The 14,312-nt window shown below is 39.7% G+C and overlaps 1 protein-coding gene across 1 annotated transcript in view; it reads left to right on the top strand.

Moving 5' to 3' along the window:
* Positions 1–925: 925 nt before the first annotated feature.
* Positions 926–14,312, top strand: part of RRM2B (ribonucleotide reductase regulatory TP53 inducible subunit M2B) — a 34,976-nt gene continuing 21,589 nt past the window's right edge. The window contains exons 1-5 of the mRNA XM_060115642.1: positions 926–1,109; positions 8,988–9,143; positions 12,582–12,698; positions 13,440–13,573; positions 14,154–14,248. Of these exons, the coding sequence (XP_059971625.1) occupies positions 1,062–1,109; positions 8,988–9,143; positions 12,582–12,698; positions 13,440–13,573; positions 14,154–14,248 (550 nt within the window). The 5' untranslated portion in view covers positions 926–1,061. The remainder of the gene's footprint in view (positions 1,110–8,987; positions 9,144–12,581; positions 12,699–13,439; positions 13,574–14,153; positions 14,249–14,312) is intronic.

Here is a 14,312-nt window from a genome sequence, read left to right as displayed (position 1 = left end):
TACGGCGCCCGGCACTTGCTAAGTGCAAGTATCACTACAAGCTTAGTTTGCTGAACCAGTTCCACAGAGCCTTCAAACCCCGTCCCCGCCTTCCGTCATTCGCCTCCCTCCTCACCCCGACGCCCCACCGACCCGTTCCCGCACACCTTCTGCCGACCTCTTCTCGGTCGCTTAAGGACAAAGCAGGGCAGCCTTCTCTCTTCACCAGTGGTGTAACGGTGCGGTCCTCTTTTCTCACCAAGAGCGTGGCTTCTCCTCACTACCGCTCCACACGCGAAGAGCGCTCTCTCCTCTTTAGCTCCTGTGTGTGGTCCGACCGCTACCTGGCGGTCTCTCAGGCCGAGTTACCGCGACACACCGTGTACCTGAGGCACGGCGAGAGCTAGCTGGAGAGTCTCGACCAAGAGAGATGACCTGGCAGGTCCGTGCACCTCCTGCACCGCGCGACTAGAGGACGGTCTCGCGGGAGGGGCCGAAAGCCGAACCCCTCAGGCCACAGACTGGTGAGTGTGGCGGGGGGGGCGTGGCGGGGGGGGCGTGGCGGGGGGGGCCTCTGGGAGAGTTCCTCAGGGAGCGAGCGGGGGGCGGGGCCGGCGTGGGGGCGGGCCGGCGTGGGGCGGGGTCTGCCGGAGGAGGCAGGGCCTGGCGGCGTGGGAGGCGGGGCCAGCAGGCGCAGAGAGGGGGACTCACTGGGCAGGCGGGAGGTGGGGCCGGCGCAGCGGGGCGGGGCCCGGAGGCGGGAGAGGCGGGGCCGGCAGGCGCAGGGAGGACCCGCATTAAACAGGCGGGAGGTGGGGCCAGCGCAGAGGAGTGGGGCGGGGCTGGCCGGAGCAGGCGGGTCCCTGAGGCCGGGGAGGCGGGGCCAGGCCAGAGCTGGGACAGTCCCTCAATGGGCAGGCGAGAAAGTGAGGTCGACAGAGTGGAGCGGGGCGGGGCCAGAAGGAGTAGGAGGGGTCGGGGCCGACTCAGAGAACCCGCCGCCCACTGGGTTCTGTCCCAGGTGGAGGTGGCCTGAGGCACTTGGTTCCCTCTGCTCTCGTAGCTCTGGCGGAGTCTGCGCGATGGGAGACCCGGAAAGGCCGGAAGCGGCCAGGCCCGAGCAGGAGGAGGTAAACATTGTTGCTGCTTCCTCTCCCGCCCCACAGTCATGCCCGGCCTCTAGATTGCGGGTTGCGGCGGGGACCTGCAAGGTGCAGGAGCGCTGTGGGAAATTTTATTCATTGCCTTCTGAAACCTGGTGTAGGCCCGGCTTCGAGTCCTCGCTGCAGACGGGTTTCGTCTTCTCGAGCGCCCGGGAGGCAGTCCCCGGGGAGGAGTGAGGAGGGAGCCGGGTTTCTGCTCCACTGCTCTGTTCCGGGGCTACCCAAAGGCAATGCTCTGAGACTTCAGACCGGCGCAAGGCGCACCCCTCTCCCATCCTTCCCTGTTCTGGAGCCCTAGCCGGGGAAATTGAGGCAAGGGCCGAGGACTGGTGGCTCTGCTGGAGAAATGCATGCCATCTCTGGGATCGGTAAAAGGACTTGGAAGGATGCCTGTGGAAATTGACACAGGTGGATGGGGTGGAGATGATAGGTAGAATGGCGTCGGGAAATCCTCATAATAATGAAATGATCAGATTAGGAGGCCAGTTTTCTCAGACCCGGCTAAACTAGCTGTGCATCTTTGGGGTATCACTATCTTCGTTTATATGGTGGAAGTGATACTTCCTTCACAGAGAATTAAGTAAAATACTTTATGCAAAGTGCCACGGAAGTTGTGGGTGCTTAATAAAAACCTTAGTTAACGTGTTCATCTTCTCTGCTTCTATATTAGTAGAGTTACATAGCAACAGTAAATAAGCTGGGATTCATTACATTGTAGGGTTGTAGGGTAGTTCAAATTGTTGCACTATAATTTTCATACCCTGTTATTCTGTAAATACTTCTAAACCTGTTGCTGTGTGTGGTATCTGATTATTTTAATAGAGTTTCAGTTCACAAAGACACTTGCTTAGCCCTACATTTCTTCAGAAAGTTGTAGATTCCAGATTTGGGATTTTATTTTATTTTGACTTTGTAAACATTTAATAGCTAGTTAACAAATTGTAAATAGCCCTCAAACTTTTTCTTCCCCTCGGGAAACAAATATATTTAGTACCAATTTCCCCACTGTAATGGGACAACTCAGATATTTTTGTTTGTGCTAGTAGTACCAACACTTATTGAGATTTAAGACCTGGAAGTTAATTTTTATTTATTATCCCTATCTTGATACAGACCCACAAAGACAGAGGCAGTACTTTAGATCTAGAAAGAATTTTAGTGAGCACCTGTTCCACAGTTTTTAACTCGAAATGCAAGGGTGCCTTAAGTACTTTGTTTCTCTAGATATATTGGTGCAGCATGGGCCACCTGCATCAGAATCACCTGGAAAACGTTGTAAAAAATGTAAATTACTGGGCCTATGCCCCAGATGTAGTGAATCAAAATCTCTTGGGGTGGGTCTGGGACTGCAATTGTTTTTTTTTTTTTTTTTTTTGCGGTACGCGGGCCTCTCACTGTTGTGGCCACAGGCTCAGCGGCCATGGCTCACGGGCTGAGCAGCTCCGCAGCATGTGGGATCTTTCTGGACCAGGGCATGAACCCGTGTCTCCTGCACCGGCAGGTGGACTCTCAACCACTGCGCCACCAGGGAAGCCCGACCAAAGTGATTTTTAAAAGGCTTCTGTGTTTGTAACTTGTTATGGCTTGGGTTGGTGGGGGGAGTTAATTCAAATTAAGCTTTAAACATCTAATGTGAGGAGTAAGAGTTTTTGTCTGATTCAGTTATTCTCCAGGTGCTGAGCACTTTCTGAGTCTCTTATTTCTCATTTTGATCATCCAGTTGTTGGAGCTGGAAACCTCAAGGGCATCTTCAACTCTTCCTTATCCTGTTGTCCAGAATTCAAATTTTAGCAGGAATTATTAAATCTACTTTTGAATATCCCTTAAATCAGTCTTTTGTGTTTCTGCAGCTGATATCCTCGTTCAGGCAAGAGATGGACCGTGCAATAATCTTTTCATTGTTATCTCCACCTCCAATTTCTCTTCTAATCTAGCCACATTTCTCCAAAAGTGATCATAAAACAAATCTGATTCTGTTCCTTACCTGATTAAAAACTTTCAATGGCTCCCAATAGACTGCATGCTAAGGCCAGATGCCAAAGTGTTATATATCAAAGCAGACCACTTTGACCTGCTCCAACATTTTCAAAAAAATCAACATCTTAATATCCATTTAAAATGCAAAAAATAGGCACATCCCCCTTAACCTCAGATAAAGCTTGGAGATGGAGTATGTATTTTAAAAGCTGAAAGTCAAAAAATGTTTTGTTTGTTTCTTTTCATCAAAATGATGACACTGAGTAAAAAAGAAATTGTCAAAATAGTTGTATCAAATGGCGATAGGAAAATAGCTATGGCAAAATTCATATATATTTACATTCAAGGCCCTTGCATGGTTTAAAACCTGGGCCAATTTTCCAAACAAAATCATAAGTACAACACTAATTGATAAAATTGACTTTTGTCTATTTTATTAGTATAATTTTTTAAGTTAATATATATAACATTACTTATAAAATCAATGGAATAGTAAGTCTGTTTTGATGAACCCATCATTTTAAATTGGTGTATAGATGATAGTTGAAGATTTATATCAAACTTAGTAAAGAATTACCTCGCGTATTTTTCAGAAGTTCTCTTAATTCACTACTGGCCAGTTCTGTGGATTTATCAACCCTGTAAAATATGTGGATACCTGTAGCATTCAAAGTGCATATGGCTAGTATGCTGCTGTCTGATGCACTCACGTACTTCTGTTGCCACCAGGATCAGCTGTCTTTATTTCCAGTGCTGTTTATACCAGTAGTACTTGTATTGTAATGACTTTAATTAATTTATTCATTTTTAAAATTTTTATTTATTTATTTTTGGCTGCGTCTGGTCTTAGTTGCGGAACATGGGATCTTTTGTTTTGGTGCGTGGACTCTTCGTTGTGGCATGCAGGCTTCTCTCTAGTTGCAGTCCTTGAGCTCTGTAGTTTGCTGGATGCAGGCTCAGTAGTTGTGGTGCGTGGGCTTAGTTGCCCCGTAGCATGTGGGATCTTAGTTCCCCGACCAGGGATCGAACCAGTGTCCCTTGCAGTGGAAGGTGGATTCTTAACCACTGGACCACCAGGGAAGTCCTGTAGTGACTGTAATTTAATTAAATATGTGGAAACTAGTAATATGTGAGTATGAAAAGAAAGTTGTTTCTATGAAAACTTAAACTGAGAGCTTTGGAAAATTCAATAAACATGAATTGTTAACAAATTCTATAGAATTAGATGTAAGCAAACAAGTATAAAAAGATTGGGGAGAATCATAAAAGAGATAAGGATTTTGCACTCAGATTGTGCTACCTTAAGTGTGTTAAAACTAGGAAGTATAGGTGTTGCGTTGTGCTGTCTTAATGTCAGAAAGTCCTGGGACTCCAATCAGTGTGACAACGACAACGTTTTGGCCTTATAGCAGAAGATTAGCAAATAAATGTAAATGTTTTAAGTGAAATCAAATAGTTTAAGGCATATATACTTTTCTTGTGATTCCTTAATTTATCCAGTTTTCAACTAAGTTCTTAACTTCGAACAAGAGAGCTTCTATATGTTCCTGTTACTATTAGCATTATTGTTTTTCTCCTTTTTGTTTGGTTTTGGAAAAAAAAATCTTGGGTCACGCCTGAAAAATAGAGACAAATGTTTACAGGGTTTTTGTTGTTGTTTTTAACTGCCTGTCTTTAATCTCGTGTTATTCTTCAGTTAAGCAGAGATAGCTAGAGAAACTTTCATCTGAGTTCATCCAAAAAAAAAAAGGACAACCTGGAAACACAAGTCCATGCACTAGTGGTTACCTTTCTGTATGGTATAAAACATTTCTCTCAGTTACTTTTATTACTGTTTTAAATGATTAAAACATTTATTATTTTTTAATTGAAGTATAGTTAATTTACAATGTGTTAGTTTACAGTGTACAACAAAGTGATTCAGTTATACATGTATATATATTCTTTTTCAGATTCTTTTCCATTATAGGTTATTACAAGAGATTGAGTATAGTTCCCTATGCTATACAGTAGGTCCTTGTAAAAACACATTTTAGAGTGAAATTTTAAATCTAATGTTTGTGACACTAGAGGGACCACATAGTTCTTCAGAGCACACTTGGAAAAGTCATTGTGAAGTGTTTTCTGCCTTTCTGGTTTATCTTCTTCTATCGTCCTCCACATACCATAAAGTCCAGATATAGAAAGTGACTTCCAATTCTTAAAAATGTCATATGCCATCATGCCTTTTTTCATATTGTTTTTTCTCCTAAAATATGGGTTCTTAGCCCACATCCACAGAGAATACCCTGCAGAGCCTAGAACTTTGGGATGTGTGGTTCTCCTGACATTGTTTTAAAATGTGTGTGGATTTTTCTTAGCATCAGGAAAATAAGCAATATGTCATCTCTAACCCAGTTCAAAAGTCTACGTTCGTGAAAGCCCCTCTCTTTACATGGCAGTATCTTTCATAATACCCTCCTAATTCAGCTTCTTTTCTTTTTTTTTTTTTTGCGGTACGCTGGCCTCTCACTGGTGTGGCCTCTCCCGTTGCGGAGCACGGGCTCCGGACGCGCAGGTTCAGCGGCCATGGCTCACAGGCCTAGCCGCTCCGCGGCATGTGGGATCTTCCCTGACCGGGGCACGAACCCATGTCCCCTGCATTGGCAGGCGGACTCTCAACCACTGCGCCACCAGGGAAGCCCAGCTTCTTTTTTTTAACAACCCACATCTTATCAGGATTGGACAGGAAGAATATAAGTATCCAAATGTGACTTTCATTCTGCAGCAGTTTTCATAGATCCTGACGTTGGTCAGTTATTTATCAGCATTTTCAAACTCCATTTGGGGCAAGGGTGCTTGGTCCCGAAGGGTTGCTGCTTATCATGTCCTTCACAACTTGCAAGATGGCCCACACAGCAAATATAGTGTAAAGTAAAGAATTCCAGCTCTCAATATATACCTGTACCCGAGGGACAAAATATATAACAAAAAGAAAAATGTAGAATCATATCAAAGTGCTACATGGTAATGATAAAAGCAAGCACAATCTAGAAGAACAATGTGGGCCAAGGCAAGTTTGAAATATTTGTCGACTGCAGACCTCAACCTTTTAAATTGGGATTTGAATATCTCACTTTTTAAGCCTTTCCAGCAGTTTTCTAATTATTTCATGAATGAACGTTCCCTGACAGCAGTCATAGAAGATATTGACTGATCAAATAATTAACCACTGTAATAGTTCTTTTATCAGTTCTTTGAAGTATAGGGACAGCCTATAGAAAAGGCCAACCAGAAATATCCCAGCAGTCAATAATAACACAGTAATAATTTTAAAAGTTCATAACACTTGAGAGTGTGCAAAGTACTTTTATTTGTATTAGCTCCTCTGATCTTTATAACATTCCTTTCAAATAAGTATGGCAAGTGTTACTGTCTTTAATTTACAAGTGATGATGATCAGATTAAATGACTTGCCTAAAGACATGAATAATACTCTGTGCTTATTGTAAGTGAACACAATTTTGTACTTTAATGGACAGTGTACAGTGAAATATGGTCATTTGGTTCACTTCACATTCTGCCATAGAGGCGGCGATTTCCAAAATGTTGATTTTCAATCTTATCTTTACTGTCTTACCATTCACCTATGAAATACATCCTCATCAACAACACACTTCATGATCTCATTATACATAGTGATTTTAACCTGGTAAAGGAGAAGGCGAATGCATTTTGAGAAAGTTTTACTCTGAGATTTTGAAGCTTGCACCAGTTAAAAATCACTGCTTTGAGCCTTATCAGTTTGGCTGGTAAGAACCAAAGGCTCACTTTGGTTCTTTCAACTTTATTTATAAGGAAATCATTTTTATTTTTCTTGCTTTTTCTTAAAATCAAATTTGGTGATTTCCTCCTCCTGTCATCTCACTGGTTACATCAGTACCATTTGTTAAATTAATTTTGCTTAGTAGGAGATATTGCAGTTGGCCCTTGAATAACCTGGGGGTTAGGGGCACTGACCCTTAGTGCAGTGGAAAATCCACATATAACTTTTCAGTTGGCGCTCTGTATCCATGGTTCTGCACCCACTGATTGTCAACCAACTGTGGATGCAATAGTTTTGTAGTTTTTATTGGAAAAAATTCACATGTAAGTGGACCTGTGCAATTCAAACCTGTGTTGTTCAAGGGTTAATTGTAGTGTATACTCTTTTTAACTTTAGTTATCTCACTGTTTTGAGTTCTGGTTTTTAGATGTAGGCTGGCCCTACTAGCTGCCATACATACATACAAGAGATGTAGTTTAAGGCAAGGCTTTGAGTTCAGACCTATCTCAGTTCTACTCTTATTTCTGCCACTTACCACTCGTGGGATCCTGGGTATGTTATTTATGTACTTCAAGACCTAGTTGTCCCATCTGTAAAATGGGAATACTGTTACTATTTGACTGACTTATACAGATTAAGCAGAATAAGGTATATAAAGCATCTGTGTGGTGACAGTTCAAAAGCAGCCTCAATACCAGACCCAGAGGACATGCTCTTATGTGTATCTCCTGTTCTAGAGCCTGGAACTGCAGTGTCAGGATCTTACGGCTCTTTTGAGATTGCAGAGCCCTCAATGGCAACACAAACAAACAAAATACTTGACCACTTCCGTTTTAAAAATTTGCTTAAATATTTGTGGAATGAATATTGAGTAAGTGCCAGGTACTATGCTAGGCTATAGGGATTCCGCAAGTGTAAAGTTGGTTTTTGCTGTTAAGAAGCATGGTCTAGAAGAGACTGTAGAGAAGTAACAGGGAATTAAATTGCAGTGAGCTCTGTGCTATGTTAGCCACCTAATCCAGGCCTTTGGTGTAGTGGGGGGAGGAGGAGATGTGAGGGCACTCAGAGGAGGCTTGCTTTGAGTGGTTATTAGGTTATTTCACTAATGTATTGTGGTCTTATGTTAAATTTTTTAAAATTTAAAGGTATCCAGTAATCTGAGCACAAGGTAAAGAGAAATTAACAGCCCATTCACTTACTTAGCTAATGTTTATTGATGTTACACTCGACACAGTACTCTGGGAACACCACAATATATAAAAACTGGTCTCTGCTCTCTTGCTGATTATTTTTAAAAAATACACACACACACACACACACACATACACACATACACACGTATATGGCACTGTCCCCTTTTAGAGTGCCATCCTCTTTCCAAGCAGTATGTATTTAGGTATGTGTTTCTTACTTTATCCTATAGAGCTTTGAGACAGCCCCGGTGAGACCATATGCAGTAAAGGAATGTTAACATGTAACTAGCAAAAACCAACTGTTACATGGGAAGGGTCAGACAAACAAAGGCTGCTAAGTTTTTGGTAAGGAGTTTTCAGATAAGTATTATAATTTCAGTTAATATTAGAAAAGAGAACATTAAAATTTAAAAAGTAGCTCATAACAGTAGCCTATTCATGCCAGCATTCTATCTCTGTGAGAGGCACTGAAGGGGCATTTTGTCCACAACTTTAGAAATTTGCTCACTGTGACGTTTATGGGTCTAATTTTATACTTATCCTCAAAGTAACAATAATGACAATAATATTTTGAGAGATTACTATGCACCAGGCTCTGTTTAAAACACTTTTAATCATCACAATTAACCTCTAAGGTAGGTATTATTTTACTGATGAGGAAACCAAGGCTCAGAGAACTTAAGGAACTTCTTATAGCCACACAACTAAGCAAACACCATGAACCAGCTACCACATAACAGTAAGGATTCAAGCTGGGGACACTGGCTCCCAAAACGATGCTGTCTCTCGAACTTCCCCAGATGTGTGTTTAGATGTGAATAAAGAGGAAATCTCTCCATAAAATGGGTGCTTGTACTTTATTTTTCAAAGAGGTTATCTTCAGATAACAACGAAAATGAAGCAAAGTCAAATGAAGAGCCACTCCTAAGAAAGAGTTCTCGCCGATTTGTCATCTTTCCAATCCAGTACCCTGACATTTGGAAAATGTATAAACAGGCACAGGCATCCTTCTGGACAGCAGAAGAGGTAAGTAGCAGCACCGTCATCGGCAAACATGTTCTCTAGTGCAGTGTTCACATTTTCTGTTGCAGGACATTAAAAATGTTTAACCTACATTATAAGGCACATTGAATAAGATCAGCTGTATAAGATAAAGTTTGAAATTCCTGAGATTAAATACAGGGTTCTCCAATGTTTTGTGTTTAGATTACTGTCTATAAACATGTTTTCTGCTGCAAAAATGTCATCTCAGCCTGCCAGAATTTTACCTCCAATATATTTCAGAACATTTTCCATTTTTAAACAGAGTTTTGGTTTGCTGTGACCAAATAAGGCTAGTCTTTACTTATGGTTAGCGGAATAAATAAAATTGCAGCCATAGCTAAAGCATGAAATAGTGAAAGCCTTAGAGACCCTCCTTTCAGATGAGAGGCTTATCTGATGGTGCAGAAGGAGCTGTCACATGGGGAGTTTGCCTGGGCAGGGCACTCACTTCTATGGTGCTGGCCTGAATTCACAGTGCTCCTCCCAGCCTGGCCCTGCCCTCAGCCACATCAAACCTGGCACAGCTGTGCCAACAGGACAGCTGTGGAATGTTTTCTTGTAGTGTGGCAATTTCCGCCTAGGAAATGATTTGAACACAGCAAATCAGAAGATCCTCGCTGGTTTGGTAAGGGCAGTTGGTCATGCAAGCGGTTGCTCCATAGTCTGCAAATAATCATTGTCTTCATTTTTGAATACGATGGATGATACCTGTATAGCACTCTGTTCTCTGTGTGTGAATGTTTATCTATATAGATAGATATATCTATTTTTTTAGATATATTTGGATCTGTCTGTTTATTTACCTGTTTTTTGAGAAATTGACTCTTTACCTATGCTGTTGAGAATGCAGACTCTGGAACCAGGCTGCCTAGGTACAAATCCTGGCTCTACCACGTACTAGCTGTGCCACTGGCAAAGTTGCTCTGTGAAACCTCTCTGTGTATCCTCATCAGTAAATTGGGCTAATAGTACCTAGTTCTGGTTGTTAGGATTAATTAGATGTGTAGAATGTTACTTGGCATTTAGCAAGCACCAAATAAATGTAAGCTATTATTTTACACAGAATGGGGGAGATTTATACTAGAAATCAGAAGGCGCCAATTTTTGAAGCTTCTGTTACACTGATTTTACCCACCTACGCATCTTTGTTATTTTATATTTGTTAACGTTATTAACATCTTTGTTATATTGTAGTTAGCATGTAGAGCAAAAAACCAACCCAAACCCAAACTCAGCATTTTCAAATTGGGCCATAGTGCTAGGCATACCTGACTGTCTCTAACTGTGGTTTTTAGAAAGTTTTTTGTGAGATGTGGTTAAGAGAACAAATGGAGTACATAGGTGGCTTTTTCATTCATCATGTTAAAAAAGTACTTGTGATACCTGGGTTTTTAAAATTCATCAAAAAATTTCTTACATCTTTTAGGAAATGTAATATGTGTAGTACTATGACTTAAAAAACACTAATTTTTAAAAATTAAAATATAAAGTTGGTACATGTTTTATAGACAGCTGATAGGAAGATTCAAATACATAATTAATTGGGAAGTCAAACACATTTTTAGTTCCACATATTACTCATTTAAACAAATTATGTAAGTTACAGTTTAATCAACTCTAGATTTCATTGTTTTATCAGTGATTTAGCTTTATTCCTAAATATGTCTGATCATCGAAGCCTTGATTCAGAAGATAAAGTTCTGGTGTTTGGGGTTTTTTTTCAAAGCTACCCAGGCAGTTCTGTTAACCAGTAGTTTGTAATCAATCTTTAGATGGTAAAATTGAGAATTTATTCAAATGAGATAAAGCTGGGCGAAAAGTTTTACCTTTTAGGAATGGAAAATAACTAATGTAGATAAGTTTAATATTTAAAAGAGAGCATATTGTAATATTAAAATTTAGTATCAGGAGTATAATACACAAAAACCAGGAAGATGTCAGTTAAACCCGAGTGGACTCTTAATAGAATAGGACCTGATTTTTAGCTTACATATTTTAAAAGATGTATACAAATATTTCCTCTCTGCTCCATTGTATCCCCAACATTTAGCACAGTGTCTGGCATGTAGTTGGTGCTCAGTAAACATTTAAAAAATAAAGTAATGAGAAAAAGGACTTTGGAAAAGAACACAAATGATTGAAAGGATGAAACTTTAGTCTTTTTTTGGAATGGTGAAAGAGATTAGGGCTTTGTTAGAATAAATAAAAGAAGGACAAAAGACAATTACATATTTCAAATGTTTATGAGGTTATTATGAAACATACTTAAGAGATCTTCCTGAGAAAAAATGATACCTACATGGTACATTTAAAGACTATTTTACAATTGTAAATTTCACCAAACTCTAGAGTACATTTCTATTAATTCCAAGGACTAGTTCTAATAAACATTTTCCAAAATATTTCTATTTCCAGAGGAAGACATATCTATAAATTGTTTTAAAACCCAGATTGTTACGTGCCTGACATTACTTCTGGGTATAAAAGTAGATTAGTCAGCAGTAAGGTAGCAGCTACAATTGCTTAACAAGTCCTAGTTATCTGTCTAACACAATGGTAAATAGGTATAAAATGTTAAAGAAATGGCTGCTGAAAGGCATTAGTTTATTCACCTCAGTTCCTTATTGATTGTTTCTACTCTTTCTTCCCATTTTGCCCCCTCCTTAATTGCCTCCAGATTTTGGCTTTCCCCCCAGCTTTATTGATATAGTTGACATATAACATTGTATAGGTATAAATTGTACAACGTATTGCTTTGCTACACTATGTATGGCAAAATGATTACCACCATAGTATAAGCTAACACCTGTATCCCATCACATAGTTACCATTTCTTTTTTGTGGTGAGAATAGGTTAATTTTAATATTTTGAAAGGACATCCTGGCCAGCTTCTCAATTAGCTAGAAGATAGATGTCTTCATAATGTTTTAATTTTGTTCTGTTCCTTTGTAATTGTCTTAGTTTGAGCTGCTATAATAATATCATAGAGTAGATAGCTTGCAAACAACTCACAGTTTTGGAGGCTGGTGATTCTAAGATCAAGGTGCCTGCAGATTTGATATCTGGTGAAGGCTTGCTTCCTGTTTCATAGACAGCTGTCTTCTTGCTATGTCCTCACATGGCAGAAGGGGTAAAGGAGCTCTCTGAGGTCTCTTTATAAGGGCACTAATGCCATTCATGAGGGTGACCTAATCACTTCCTAAAGGCTCCACCTCCAAATATCATCACATTGGGAATTGCTTTCAATATGGACTTTGCGGGGACACAAATACTCAGTCTGTAGCAAGAATGATGAAATTTTTTTCTTTTTCACATTTTACTGCTAATGAGATGTCCCACCTTAACTTTGAAATGGAAGTCAGTTTTCCATACTTTGAGAAGAATTTAAGTTAAAACTTTTGAAAATCTTTTTATTTCAGGTTGATTTATCAAAGGATCTCCCTCACTGGAACAAGCTTAAATCAGAAGAGAAGTATTTTATCTCTCACATCTTAGCCTTTTTTGCAGCCAGTGACGGAATTGTGAATGAAAATTTGGTAAGATTTTTGTTTCCACTTTTGTTCTCATTCAGCAGTTAAATGATAGTAATGGTGGTAAGATAATCAGACTGAGTCTGAAAAATGATGTCTAAGAAATGAACTTAACTCTTGAAAAATTTTTTCTGATGAAGTGTCAGAGGCAAGGATACATTTCTGTTATTTGACCCCCCAAAATATCATGAAATCAAGCATATTGTACCAATCAAAACTACTTACAAGGCATAAGCATGAGTTTGATTTTACCATTAGATAGTAATCCTAATAGAGAACCTGCACCTTAATAATCTTTCCAGAGCTCTACAGTAGAGCACTGGGTCTGGCTTCCCATCTTTAAACTTCTATTATGGTTGGTTAGAGGCATGCTTTCTTATTAAAAAGAGTGGGAAGATGCAAACTTTCATTATAAGCTTGTAGGGGCTTCAGTAGATCTACTTCAGGTCAATTCTACAAAGCAAAATAATTATTTTTGGTAGATGTTCTAAAATGTATTTGGCTTTATAGGCAGTATCTCCACCTAATAGTTCAGTTTATTTAATTGCTTAAGAATATAGTATGCAACTAATTGTGGAGGGTTGATGGATTAAGCAATGCTGCTTAAAATAATTCATAAGGTCTTTCTGACCTGTCTGTGGCATGACAGGTGATTTTTAAGTGATAATTCTGATGTCCAGATTCTGATTTGCAGTGTTTAATGAGAGCCCATAGAATTGGATATATTTCTTTCCCTTATCTTCTTAGGTGGAGCGCTTTAGTCAGGAGGTGCAGGTTCCAGAGGCTCGCTGTTTCTATGGCTTTCAAATTCTCATCGAAAATGTTCACTCAGAGATGTACAGTTTGCTAATAGACACTTACATCAGAGATCCTAAGAAAAGGTATTACTGCTGGGATTTTATTTACAAAGGTTTATCCTATTGCTTTATTATATTAATATTAGGGAACTAAATATTAGGGAAAGATTATTCAAATATGGAAGTTTAGGAGTACAATATTTTCTATTGCTTAATAATGTGTTAGATTAAAAAAAAACTTGTATAGGACCAGTAAATCTTTGGATAGTATATCTTAAAAAACTGTTCGCACATTCTGTTTAGAAATTAAATATTCTAATTTAGTCAATTTTGTATAAGACCAGATCCAAAGCACTAATTTGAGTTTTACTTTCACTTCTATATTTTATGGACATGCAAAAATACAGAAAAACTACAGGTCTGTTGCATACCATAGAATTGCATAGAATCAAATATAGTCTGATTAAAAACAAGTGAATTGGAGATTCCCTGGTGGTCCAGTGGTTAGGACTCGGTGCTTTCACTGCCGAGGGCCCGGGTTCAATCCCTGGTCGAGGAACTAAGATCCTGCAAGCCATCTGGCGCAGCCAAAGATAAAAAAAAAAAAAAAAAAAAACCAAAAAACCAAGTGAATAACTTTGCCTCTAATCTTTTGTTTTTACAGGGAATTTTTATTTAATGCAATTGAAACAATGCCATATGTTAAGAAAAAAGCAGATTGGGCCTTGCGATGGATAGCAGATAGAAAATCTACTTTTGGTATGTAGCTTTAATTTATATATGATCAAATTTGCCTTGGGTTATACAACTCTATTTTATATGG

This window comes from Mesoplodon densirostris, chromosome 13 (assembly GCF_025265405.1).
Source record: "Mesoplodon densirostris isolate mMesDen1 chromosome 13, mMesDen1 primary haplotype, whole genome shotgun sequence".
In the NCBI taxonomy this organism is placed as follows: Eukaryota; Metazoa; Chordata; class Mammalia; order Artiodactyla; family Ziphiidae; genus Mesoplodon; species Mesoplodon densirostris.
The sequence above is the reverse complement of the archived record's forward strand: the minus strand, read 5'-3'. Positions and strand labels throughout refer to the sequence as shown.